This window comes from Schistocerca americana, chromosome 3 (genome assembly GCF_021461395.2).
Source record: "Schistocerca americana isolate TAMUIC-IGC-003095 chromosome 3, iqSchAmer2.1, whole genome shotgun sequence".
Lineage (NCBI taxonomy): Eukaryota > Metazoa > Arthropoda > Insecta > Orthoptera > Acrididae > Schistocerca > Schistocerca americana.
The window spans coordinates 483,212,817-483,225,049 of NC_060121.1; the positions used below are offsets into that span (position 1 = coordinate 483,212,817).

Sequence of the window (12,233 nt, forward strand, 5' to 3'; positions counted from 1 at the left end):
ATTGCTCTCCTATACACTGCTTTCTAAAAACTGTTAAAAACGCCGGTAGCATAGAAACTGGCCGTTAATTGTCTTTAGTAACTCTTTATCCTTTTATGTAAACTGATTTCCGAAATAATACAAGAAGAACTACATTTCATAAGCCTTTTCATTTTTCATCATTTCTAAGGAAGTCCCTACTTCCTAGAGCTCTAATAATTGATTCAGTTTCATTGTTTCTTATTTCTTGTAGATTCAAGTGGTATAATTATCTCGGACCACTAGCTTTAAAGAGTTCTATATACTTAACTGTACAATAAATTTTTGGTCTGACACGTCGACTATTGACAAAAAGTGATTATTCAATAGTTTGCACGACTCTAGTGGATTACTACCGTTTCTTTAATTTTCATACACAACCGGTGTAATATGTTGAGCACCCATTTTCTACCCTGATATCTCTTCGACAATTGATCATAGACACTGATGGAAGTGGAAAGTGCTACACTACGAACACGATGAGGGAACGCTACGAAGATGATACTTCCGTATTCCCAAGCCTGTCCTACATGTTGATTAAAATTTCATACTTATTCATGCTTATCTTCTCATTCCTGCAGATGAAGACTGGTTTGGCTACATGATGACTACTGGGTGTGTCTAACGTTAATGGAACTTTTCGGGTAAAGATCACAATAAAGCATATCCAAAAGACGTGCACGTGTAGCTCATCGCCATTTTCGGACTTTGAGAAAGATAGAATCATTGGTATAAGGGACATGGGAGCATTGTACCAAAAAATTACACAGACATTGGCCATAGTGCAAAGAATGCAGAATAAATCAAAGGGGACGATATCGATAAAAGTGTGGCAAGAAGAGCAGCACCAGTTCCTTTGAGGAGGACCACCCCACGAGAAGATAGTAGGATTGTTCGACTGATTCTGGTGAAGTGACAGGTGATAAAGCTGAAATCGGGGAGCAGAGTGTCAGCACGATTTGTCGACAACAGACTACTAAAAGCTGGGCTGAAGTTTCTAGTTGCGTCTTTACCCGATGAAACCATGCCGCAGATTAACATGGAGTAGAGCCAGAGGCAACTGGGGCAATGAGAGGCATTCTCTGGTATTCAGCGATGAGTCTCGCTTTTGTTTGTGAGAGTTAGATCGCCGCCAACGTGTTCACTTGAAAGGCTAGTAAGAGGTCACGAGGACCAGTGCTTCTCGAGAGCCTCGCCTCTCCAATTTCTGCAATTATGCTGTGGGGTGCTATTGTATATAACAAAACGACTGATCCGGAAATTGTTGAAGGAAGGCTGGATGGTTGCTAGTATATGGCAAGAATGGTAAATTCTGTTTTCGTAACCTTCATGTCCAGGGTGACTAATGACAGATTTCAGCAGGATAATGCTAGTTCACGCTACAAACGCCTTAAAAACTGTCCAAATGCTTGACTGGCCTGCCCAGTCCCCTAATTTATCAACAATAGAGCATGTCTGGGATGGAAAGTCGTATACTTCTTACCAGCCCCCACCTAGCACTCTCTTTCAACTGACAAAGGATATGTTTCGGAAATAGCCAGAAATTTCTCAGTTTGAATATCAGAGGCTGTTTGCTTCAGTGCCACAACGAATACAAGAATGTAAAACATGTGATAAGGAGATAATGTAGTCATGAAACATGTTGTAGTAAATGTATCACAAGTTTGACAACAGGTGCGTAACAGTCTCAGTACTGAAAATGTATTTGTTCCCTTGTCAACTGATGTTGATGTTCGAATGGAATAGATATTAATGCCGGCTATGTCACGAACATCTCCACAAAGTTTGACAAACATCAGACTGGTCCTATGTGACGTACACCTTCTATTTCCGACAGTCTAGTTTCGCTTACAGTTCGATTGATGTAAAGTATTGTTTTAGTCTGTCAGAAGGCGTTCTTCAGCGCTTTCAGTTTTGTCAGTAGCGAAATTCTTTAACTTGGTTGACACTGTCCAAGCTCGCGTTTGCGCATACATGATATACGATTGCCGATTACGTATCCAGATGGAGCTGTAGAAGCATGCATGATTAATGATGGTGAGAAGCTAGTATCGTATGTTGTAATTTCTTTCGACATAATCCGATGGCACCCTTCTTGAAACTGACTGAACATTCTCGTACGATTGCAGGTGAAATGTCCGGAATGCCGGGCGGAACACCGCATCCCGTACCAGGGCGTGCAGGGCTACCCCACCAACGTCACCCTGCAGCGCTTCCTGGAGCTGCACATCGAGATCACGGGAGAGCTGCCGGACCCCACCAGCGGCCAGATCATGGAGCGCTGCTCCGTCTGCTCGGAGAAATCCTACTGTTCGCTCTGCGTCCACTGCGACAAGAAGGTCTGTGCCGACTGCAAGGGCGCCCACATGGATATCCTACGCCGCGAGATCACACGCATCAACAACCAGGTAACGCCAACTCTTACTCTCCCCGACAGAAGCAATACTGTCGCACAGAACCGTGTGCCGGTAATAAAGCGCTTACTCTTCTCTGACCCTACACTTCATTGTCTCTACAAAACATTTCCAACAGTCCAATTTCTCATCCACTACAGCCCATTTCCGCAGTTTCTCCATGATTCCATCGATCACTTGGTTCTTGGTCGACCCCGTCCTCTTAGACTTTCCATCTAATATTCTTCTCTCTACTTCCGAATCATTCACCCGAGCCATGTGCCCCACCCATCTCAATCCAGCTGATTTCGCTATTATTCTATTAGGTGGCTGGCTCTTCCTATATAGTATACGAATCAAGATAGTATTTCGTCCCCCATTTTCCTTTTTCACAGGCTGGGCCAACGATTCATTGATGTGCCTGTTTCCCAAAGGCATCTAGCATTCCAACACCTTTTCATATTAATGACTAAGTTTTCTAGGCATATGTAAGCACTTATCTTATGAATGTGAGTTAAAAATTGTCAGCAACATATTCTTTAGTGCAAAATAAGATCTGCTGTCTTCTATTAATCTTTGTTTTATTTCATAAGATACAGCATTTGTGTAGGTAACTGTCGATTCTGGATATTTTAGTTAATCAACTCTTTCGAAAGTATAATTGCACAAAGGTATTGAGGATGGCAGGTTCTCCTTGCTTGCTCTCCCACTAGCCATACATTTTGTTTTCTGCGAGTTCATATTCAATTCCATATTCCTGCTGACCTGCTGAAGTGTGATGAATGTAGCTTCCATTGCCTTCCAGATTCTTGCAATTATCTATATATTTAATCTGCACAAGCAAGTATCTGTACGGATTTTCAGAAGATCATTCCCCTGATTAGCAAGTTTGCATCCTTCTTAGAAGTGCGCAGCTCGTGGTCTAGTGGCTAGCGTTGCTGCCTCTGGAACACGGCGTCCTGGGTTCGATTCCCACTAGGGTTGGGGATTTTCTCTGCCCGAGGACTGGGTGTTTGTGTTGTCCTCATCATCTCATCATCATAAATCATGACTGTGGCTACAGTGGACAGTGTAAAAAATTGGACTGTGAAAAAATTGAGACTTTGTACGGAAGCTGATGACCGCGCAGTTGAGCGCCCTGCAAACCATACATCATCATCCTTCTTAACGTTCTCATAGGCAATATTAAAAAAGAAACACGCAGCCCATCACCGTGCCTTACACCGTCTTGTACGACTGTGTCTAATGGATCAGACACAATTCCTCCCATTCAAATATTATTGTGTACCTCATGCTTAACAATTATCCGGCAGTTGCTAGTTCAGTCCAAGCAGGGTACAGTTGCTCTCTATTCGTGTATCGTATTTTCTGTGAGGTTGAATTTAGGGACAAGCCCATCATTTGCCCAAATGATCGTGGAAATCCGACTAAACAGCCCCCCCCCTCTTACACACATACACACACACACACACACACACACACACACACACACACACACACACACACACCACCCTCGACCAAAGTTTTCGGGAGATTTCCTTCGATTAATATGCGAATGCTGGAACTCCCTTCCCAAATATTCCCAACTGGTATTCCGCCTGCCCTACCCCCAGTGTACATTAGGCTCAAAAACCGCAACTCTTTAAACGATCGGAACTCACACAGCCGGCTCTGCCGGTTGGAGTAAAGAATGAAAATTAAAAACAAAAAAATTGAACTACAACAATTTAATTTCTTCTTCACTGCCCTAATATGTATTAATTTCCAGAATAGGCTGCTATACGTTTATGAAGGCACAATGAATCTAAAACACTGGTTATGGCACTTCAGAACTCAGGCAACAAGTAAACCAGATAGTGACAGGCATCAGTTGTACAAAATATCGAAATATTCCTACATTACCCTCGAAAAGTTTGTAAACATCTTGTTGCGTATTATAATGGAGTAATATCGGAATGAGCTATGTGAGTAATTGGTTAGAATACAGAATAGCATGCTCAAATAACGATTAATAATGAATCTTACAATATTGTACAGATAACTACTGGACATATACGTACATATTGGTACATACTGATATCGCTCAGTTTCATATAAACTGACTTTACCTGTCCAAACGACGTACCTCTACATAGCCTGAGTTCTCAAATGTTCCGCCCCTAATGTGGCAAACTAGTTTTGATTTTTTAGTCACTTAATGTTAGACATGTTTGAACTACTGTCCTATCTCCAGAAAAAAATTTTCATTCAGCAGTGGCCAGTGATAAAGTGGAGATGGACTGTGCCTTTACGCCATATTTTTTTTTTTTTTTTTTGCTCTAGTGGCGAGTTGCTGTACTGTGGCACGTGAAATTCAAAGGGTGCCAGCATTGGACACTAGTACCTGAAAAGAAACAAACATTAATTGTCTAACTTCAGTTTTAGAGCTGACAATTATAAGTTTATGACAACTCCTGGCCGGCCGGGGTGGCCGAGCGGTTCTAGGCGCTACAGTCTGGAACCGCGCGACCGCTACGGTTGCAGGTTCGAATCCTGCCTCGGGCATGGATGTGTGTGATGTCCTTAGGTTAGTTCGGTTTAAGTAGTTCTAAGTTTTAGGGGACTGATGACCTCAGCAGTTGAGTCCCATAGTGCTCAGAGACATTTGAACCACTTTTGAACAACTCCTGTGTAAACTTTTGACTACATAACCAACACATTTTTGTGCAGGTGCGGAGAGGGATTCACCGATTACAAGACGCCCTATCCCTCGTGGAGAAGAATCAGATCACATTGCTGAATAACTGCACGTCGGTAACAGAAGAAATAGATGAGATCTACCGCCGGCTGATGAAGGCGCTGAAGGACCGAACCGAGTCGCTGCGGTCAGAAATCGAGCGCTACCAGAGCACGGAGCAGCGCAACCTGCGCACCCTCAAGGACAACCTGGAGCAGGAGCTCTCCAACATCCAGAGCAACTGCGAGCTCGCCGACAAGCACATGAACGACAACGTCGACTGGGACGACTGCGAGCTCATGGACGCCAAGGAGATCTTTCTCAAGACGGTCGAGTTCATCCGTAACTTCGAGTACGAGAACGTCGACTACACGCGCAGGGTTCGCTTCTCGATGGCGACGGACCCGAACCAGCTGGTGCTGCACGTGGCGAACTACGGAGACCTGACCATCGCGTCGCCCTACCCGAGTATGGCCGCCCCGGGCGTGGGGGGCAGTGGCGGCGGCGGAGGCGGGCTGTTGCAGCCGCCGGCCGCAGGCCCGGGTCTGATGCGGTCCAAGAGCGACCACCGGCTGGCGTCGCAGTTCCGCCAGGAGGAGCGCGGTGGCTACTTCGATGGGGAGGGAGGCGGGCCGTCGGCAGGTGGCCGAGCGTCGCCTCTCGGCGGTCGCAAGTTCGGCGAGCGCTACAGCAGCCGCGGCTACGGCGGCGGCGAATCTTCGAGGTAAAAGTCGCAATCTAGTCTTAACTACGAATTACGTTCAAGTTGTATCACCTCCAATTTATTTTCTCACGACTTGAAACAGAAAGATGCAACTGGTTTTGAAACAAGCTTGCACTCGTTGTGGACGCGTGACAGAGATGGCAGCACTGTACAGCACACAGAGGCGTGCGTGAGGACTGACTCTGATACGTAATATGGCGAAAATTGTCCTCCAGGTGGGTGCCACGAATGATGGCTGTCGGATGACCACATGGTTGCGTGCGTGGCTTGTTTCCAGGCAATGTTGACGCGTGATGCGGTATGGATCGGGTTTCTTTCCATCGATTGTGAGAATGTATGAGACATGGTTGCTTTTACCCAATTAGCGTACCAGACTCCTAACGAAGCGTTCGCAGCGGCCATGGAATCATGCAGTCAACGTTGCGAAAAATGCATACAACTGCATGGACATTACTTCGCAAAGGCTCACAGTTTTCGTGTGATGTCTGTGAGAAAAAAATCGGAGGTGTTATGACTTGAATGCGCCACGTGTATTGCTTCTGGAACGGCTGGCTCAAAGTGTTTACAGATGGATCGGAAACACTAGGCGTCTCCTCGAGAACAGCTTTCTAGATGAGGTATACATGTAGGGCCGATCCTATTGCTACCCATAGAAAACTCCGTGCCGTGTTATTAGCTGCCTTACAGGCAGGCACAGATCCAAAGCAGGGGGGAGGGGTATCATTAGGCTCATGACCCCACCCCCTTCCCCTAAACAGTATTTTACTAGAACCATTTATATTTTCATTTATATTAATTTCCAAAAATTTCAGGTCTCTCTCGGAGAATACTGTATCGTGTGAACTAAGAGTCTCCAAAATAGAAATAAATTTAAAAAATTACAAGCTTCTTTTAACTCCGAATATTTTTCAGTAGCGTTTTTGAGATTACGCTATGTGCATTTATCTGCAACCTTAATGGCTTTAGAAAACATTAAAACGCAGAAAGGCGCCTTTTCGCAGCCTGATCAGTCCGACTACCAACAATAAATCTGACACTGTGAGTCCACAACCGGAACCGGAAAACTACCGGAAACCGAAGAACCGCAAAACAGAGGGGGGAAAGATGCTACACTAAAGAAAACTAATAGAAAGACTAAATTTCCCAAACCTAGGTGGAAGAGACAGAAAGATACAGAATTCCAACCATTTATATGCTTGCGAAGCTGTAGCCTGCAGATTTGTGTTCACAATCTTAGAGCTAAGTGAAATACTGAAATGGCCAGTGCATAGTCCGACTTTATATCGTATAAATTATCAAGTTGTCGAGGCTGTGTAAGTTTGCTGCAATTATAGTTCTTAAAACATTTTCATGGCTCAGGAATTTCTCACATTTTTGGACAAATATTTTTCAGCAATGTATTTGTTGATCAAACTATATAAAATATAGCATACAGGGTGAATTTTTCCACCTTGTAGAAACTCTAGAGATTGATCGATGAGAGGATACGGAACAAAAGAGGTCTAATGAACTTTTGCCCGGAAATGCATGGTTTCTATGCTAGAGATTATTTATTCAATCATACTTTGTTACGGAGACTGCGATCTAATATGCGCTTTACCATGCAGCCACAATTACAATATGCGTGGCTTCCTTCTACAAGGTGGTACCGTTCCTCTTGCGTCATGCCATAGCTCCCTCTCCTGTCACAGTAATTGGTGATGTTGTGTCCGATGCGCTTCTCTTGCTGACGCACCTTATAGTGGATACCATATAGAGTTGTACACAATTGTTCCGTATTCGAATCGAGTGCTTACCGACATGGTGTTTACTTACGAAAAGGCAAAAGGCAACGGGCGGCGGACAGCAAGGCTGTATCAGGAGACCTATCCCCGCCGACAACAATCACAACACTCAATGTCTGCAATAATGTTTCGCCGTTTGTCTGACACAGGGTCGTTCCAGGAAGCAGGAAATCATGAAGGACATATTCGAAATGTTCGGACACCAGACTTGGAGGAAAATGGGATTAACTCTCTGGAAGGCGACCGCCGCGTCAGTACCAGTCAGCTGGTCTGCCAGTACAGGGTAGGCCAGACGACCGTGTGGAACATCTCCATGACAGTTGTTGCTACTCTTATTACTAACAGCGTGTGCAGAGCTTACTAGCGACAGACTTTCCACATCGGGAGCAATTTTGTCACTGGTTTCTTCACCAGGCAACCACCATTCCTGGATTTGTGTCATCCATCGTATTAACACATGAGGCCACCTTTACGCGGAGTGGTATCTTCAGCTTTCATAACAGTCATCTGTGGGATAGTGTGCAGAACCCTCATGGTATGGTAACAGAGAATCATAAGCGTCGCTGCAGTCGGAATGTATGGGCTGGGATAATTGGCGACCGTATTTTAGGACCACTCTTACTTCCATGTCGTGTAACAGGCCGGAATTTTCGGCGTTTCTTGCAGGTCACCTTGCCTCTCCCGCTGGAAGAAGTGCGATTGATGATTCGAAGGGTTATGTGGCCGCTTCGCTGTTAACGTCCCGAAGCATCTCAATAGTGCCTTCCTTGGCCGATGTACCGGGGTCCCGTTGTTGGCCTGCTCGTTCATCGGACCTCAGCACGGGCGGTTTCTGGTTATGGTGGTATCAAAACTATCGTGTATGCAGAGCACTTTCCAGATGTGGAGATACATGAGCAGCGTATTGATACTGTCTTTGACGGTATTTGGATGCAGCCTGGCCAGTGTGAACATGTGAAGCAGAACATACTATGGCACGTACGCGCTTCCGTTGAGGAACATGAGAACCATTTTCAACACATACTGTAACTGCGGCTGGACGGTGCAGTCTCTCAAACAATGTAGCTGTTGTGGCGGTCTTCAGTCCTGAGACTGGTTTGATGCAGCTCTCCATGCTACCCTATCCTGTGCAAGCTTCTTCATCTCCCAATACTTACTGCAACCTACATCCTTCTGAATATGCTTAGTGTGTTCATCTCTTGGTCTCCCTCTACGATTTTTACCCTCCACCCGGCCCTCCAATACTAAATTTGTGATCCTCTGATGCCTCAGAACATGTCCTACCAACCGGTCTTTTCTTCTTGTCAACTTGTGCCTCAAACTCCTCTTCTCCCCAATTCTATTCAGTACCTCCTCATTAGTTGTGTGATCTACCCATCTAATCTTCAGCACTCTTTTGTAGCACCACATTTCTAAAGCTTCTATTCTCTTCTTGTCCAAACTATTTATCGCCCATGTTTCACTTCCATTCATGGCTACACTCCATACAAATACTTTCAGAAACGACTTCCTGACACTTAAATCTATACTCTATGTTAACAAATTTCTCTTCTTCAGAAAAGCTTTCCTTCCCATTGCCAGTCTACATTTTATATCCTCTCTACTTCGACCGTCATCAGTTATTTTGCTCCCCAAATAGCAAAATTCCTTTACTACTTTAAGTGTCTCATTTCCTAATCAAATTCCCTCAGCATCACCCGACTTAATTCGACTACATTCCATTATCCTCGTTTTGCTTTTGTTGATGTTCATCTTATATCCTCCTTTCAAGACACTGTCCATTCCGTTCAACTGCTCTTTCAAGTCCTTTGCTGTCTCTGACAGATTTACAATGTCATCGGTGAACATCAAAGTTTTTATTTCTTCTCCATGGATTTTAATACCTACTCCGAATTTTTCTTTTGTTTCCTACACTGCTTGCCCAATATACAGATTGAATAACATCGGGGAGAGGCTACAACCCTGTCTCACTCCCTTCCCAACCACTGCTTCCCTTTCATGCCCCTCGACTCTTATAACTGCCATCTGGTTTCTGTACAAATTGTAAATAGCTCCCTGTATTTTATCCCTGCCACCTTTAGAATTTGAAAGAGAGTATTCCAGTCAACATTGTCAAAAGCTTGCTCTAAGTCTACAAATGCTAGAAACGTAGGTTTGCCTTTCCTTAATCTTTCTTCTAAGATAAGTCGTAGGGTCAGCATTGCCTCACCTGTTCCAACACTGACTGAATAAATTGTGTCTAGGATGGGAACAATGCATTTCTGGACGTAAGTGCATTAGACCCTTTTTGTTCCGTATCCTCTCATCGATCAATCCCTAGAGTTCGTACACAGTGGAAAGAAATCACCCTGTAAAATAATAATAATATAATGTTAATATTTTTAAAATCTTAGGAATCCGTGGCTTGTTGAAAGCGAGGGTGACGGAAAGCTACATTTGGAGGGAGCAGGGCAGCAACAAATTGTGAACCTCCCGACGGTTAACCCTAGATTTGCAAATGCTTGCAAACGATATTATATATAAGAGAGCTAAAGTAGACAGAATAATGGTATGTACAGATACCGTCGGCGCTCTTTTGTCGCCGGCCGGAGTGGCCGTGCGGTTCTAGGCCCTACAGTCTGGAAACGCGTGACCGCTACGGTCGCAGGTTCGAATCCTGCCTTGGGCGTGGATGTGTGTGATGTCCTTAGGTTAGTTAGGTTTAAGTAGTTCTAAGTTCTAGGTGACTGATGACCACAGCAGTTAAGTCATATAGTGCTCAGAGCCATTTGAGCCATTTTTTGAGCTCTTTTGTCCTTGAAAGTGCAGCTTCGGTAAAAGCTGCAAACTATCCTAAGACATCTAATGAGATCGAAAGATCTCCATAAATCGGTTGGCGTGGGATCCCGAACTGCATTGACGCCAAAAGTAATGGACTCAGTAACTGTCTTTCCAAGAAGATGCAAAGCCTTGCACCAATTATAAGATCTCTCCTCGCTGTGATTACTATCGACGGCTTATAGTTGAGACAAAAGCAGAATGGTCGTCGTTATGTAGTAAGGACACTATTTAAAGGAACTTGATACTGAGCTACGCAAACAGAGTGCATACCTGGTAAGTGAAGGTTCCTAAATTCCGTTCTTAAAGGGGTAGGAAGCCGCCATCACTAATAGATTGAGAGCAGGACACTTGGCTACCGGCCGTGTGGCCGAGTGGTTCTAGGCACTTCAGTCTGGAACCGCGCGACCGCTACGGTCGCAGGTTCGAATCCTGCCTTGGGCGTGGATGTGTGTGATGTCCTTAGGTTAGTTAGGTTTAAGTAGTTCTAAGTTCTAGGTGACTGATGACCACAGCAGTTAAGTCATATAGTGCTCAGAGCCATTTGAGCCATTTTTTGAGCTCTTTTGTCCTTGAAAGTGCAGCTTCGGTAAAAGCTGCAAACTATCCTAAGACATCTAATGAGATCGAAAGATCTCCATAAATCGGTTGGCGTGGGATCCCGAACTACATTGACGCCAAAAGTAATGGACTCAGTAACTGTCTTTCCAAGAAGATGCAAAGCCTTGCACCAATTATAAGATCTCTCCTCGCTGTGATTACTATCGACGGCTTATAGTTGAGACAAAAGCAGAATGGTCGTCGTTATGTAGTAAGGACACTATTTAAAGGAACTTGATACTGAGCTACGCAAACAGAGTGCATACCTGGTAAGTGAAGGTTCCTAAATTCCGTTCTTAAAGGGGTAGGAAGCCGCCATCACTAATAGATTGAGAGCAGGACACTTGGCTACCGGCCGTGTGGCCGAGTGGTTCTAGGCACTTCAGTCTGGAACCGCGCGACCGCTACAGCCGCAGGTTCGAATCCTGGTTCGGGCATGGATGTGTGTAATGTCCTTAGTTAGTTTGGTTGAAGTAGTTGTACGTTCTAGGGGACTGATGATCTCAGATGTTAAGTTCCATAGTGCTCAGAGCCATTTGAAGCATCTGAACTTGCCTACCAACAGAACGAAACACTTGTTAAAATTAATAATCTCTCCAAACTGCAATTGCTGTAGAGCTGACATACTACATTCTTATGGAAATGAGTAATATATGAGAAAATAGAGGAAGAAAACACTGCGTGAAGGGATGAAACTTATTGATTATTTCTGACACTGATTAGGTCAAAATTCTTCGAAGTATTAAATGTTCCAAGTGTCTGTAAATTCCTTAGACTTCGAAAGATGGTTCCTTAATGCCACTTTAAGTTAACATGAATGCAAGAGATCCTGGGTTCAAGTCCCAGTCCAGCAAACTAATTCCGCACAAAGTCCCGATGCAGTTGATATAACTTCTTCCTTTCCTTTCTTCCCCGTCCCCCTTCAATTTACCTGACATATGCAACAGCTGCAGATTTTGTGAGGTGTCCGTTTTTTCGGACAGACTGCTTGTCTGTTCTTTCCGACAAGCAGTTTGTCCGAAAAAACAGAGACTATATATTCACATAATTGATTCGCCTCAACGGGAAATGAATCCACAACCATCTGTGCGGACGCACATTTGCGTCCTTCGTCCAGAGGTAATCTGAAAATTAGAAAGCTTGGAGGAACTGGACGGGTGCAACAGATAGGTGGGAAAGTG

General features: G+C 44.5%; 1 protein-coding gene across 4 annotated transcripts in view; it reads left to right on the plus strand.

Annotated features, from left to right (window-relative positions):
- The window catches only part of LOC124605816 (RING finger protein nhl-1), a 286,175-nt gene that overhangs the window by 234,899 nt on the left and 39,043 nt on the right, over window positions 1-12,233 (plus strand). For all 4 annotated transcript variants that reach the window (XM_047137730.1, XM_047137732.1, XM_047137733.1 and 1 more), the window contains 2 exons: window positions 2,148-2,426; window positions 5,121-5,851. In XM_047137730.1, the coding sequence (XP_046993686.1) occupies window positions 2,148-2,426; window positions 5,121-5,851 (1,010 nt within the window). The remainder of the gene's footprint in view (window positions 1-2,147; window positions 2,427-5,120; window positions 5,852-12,233) is intronic.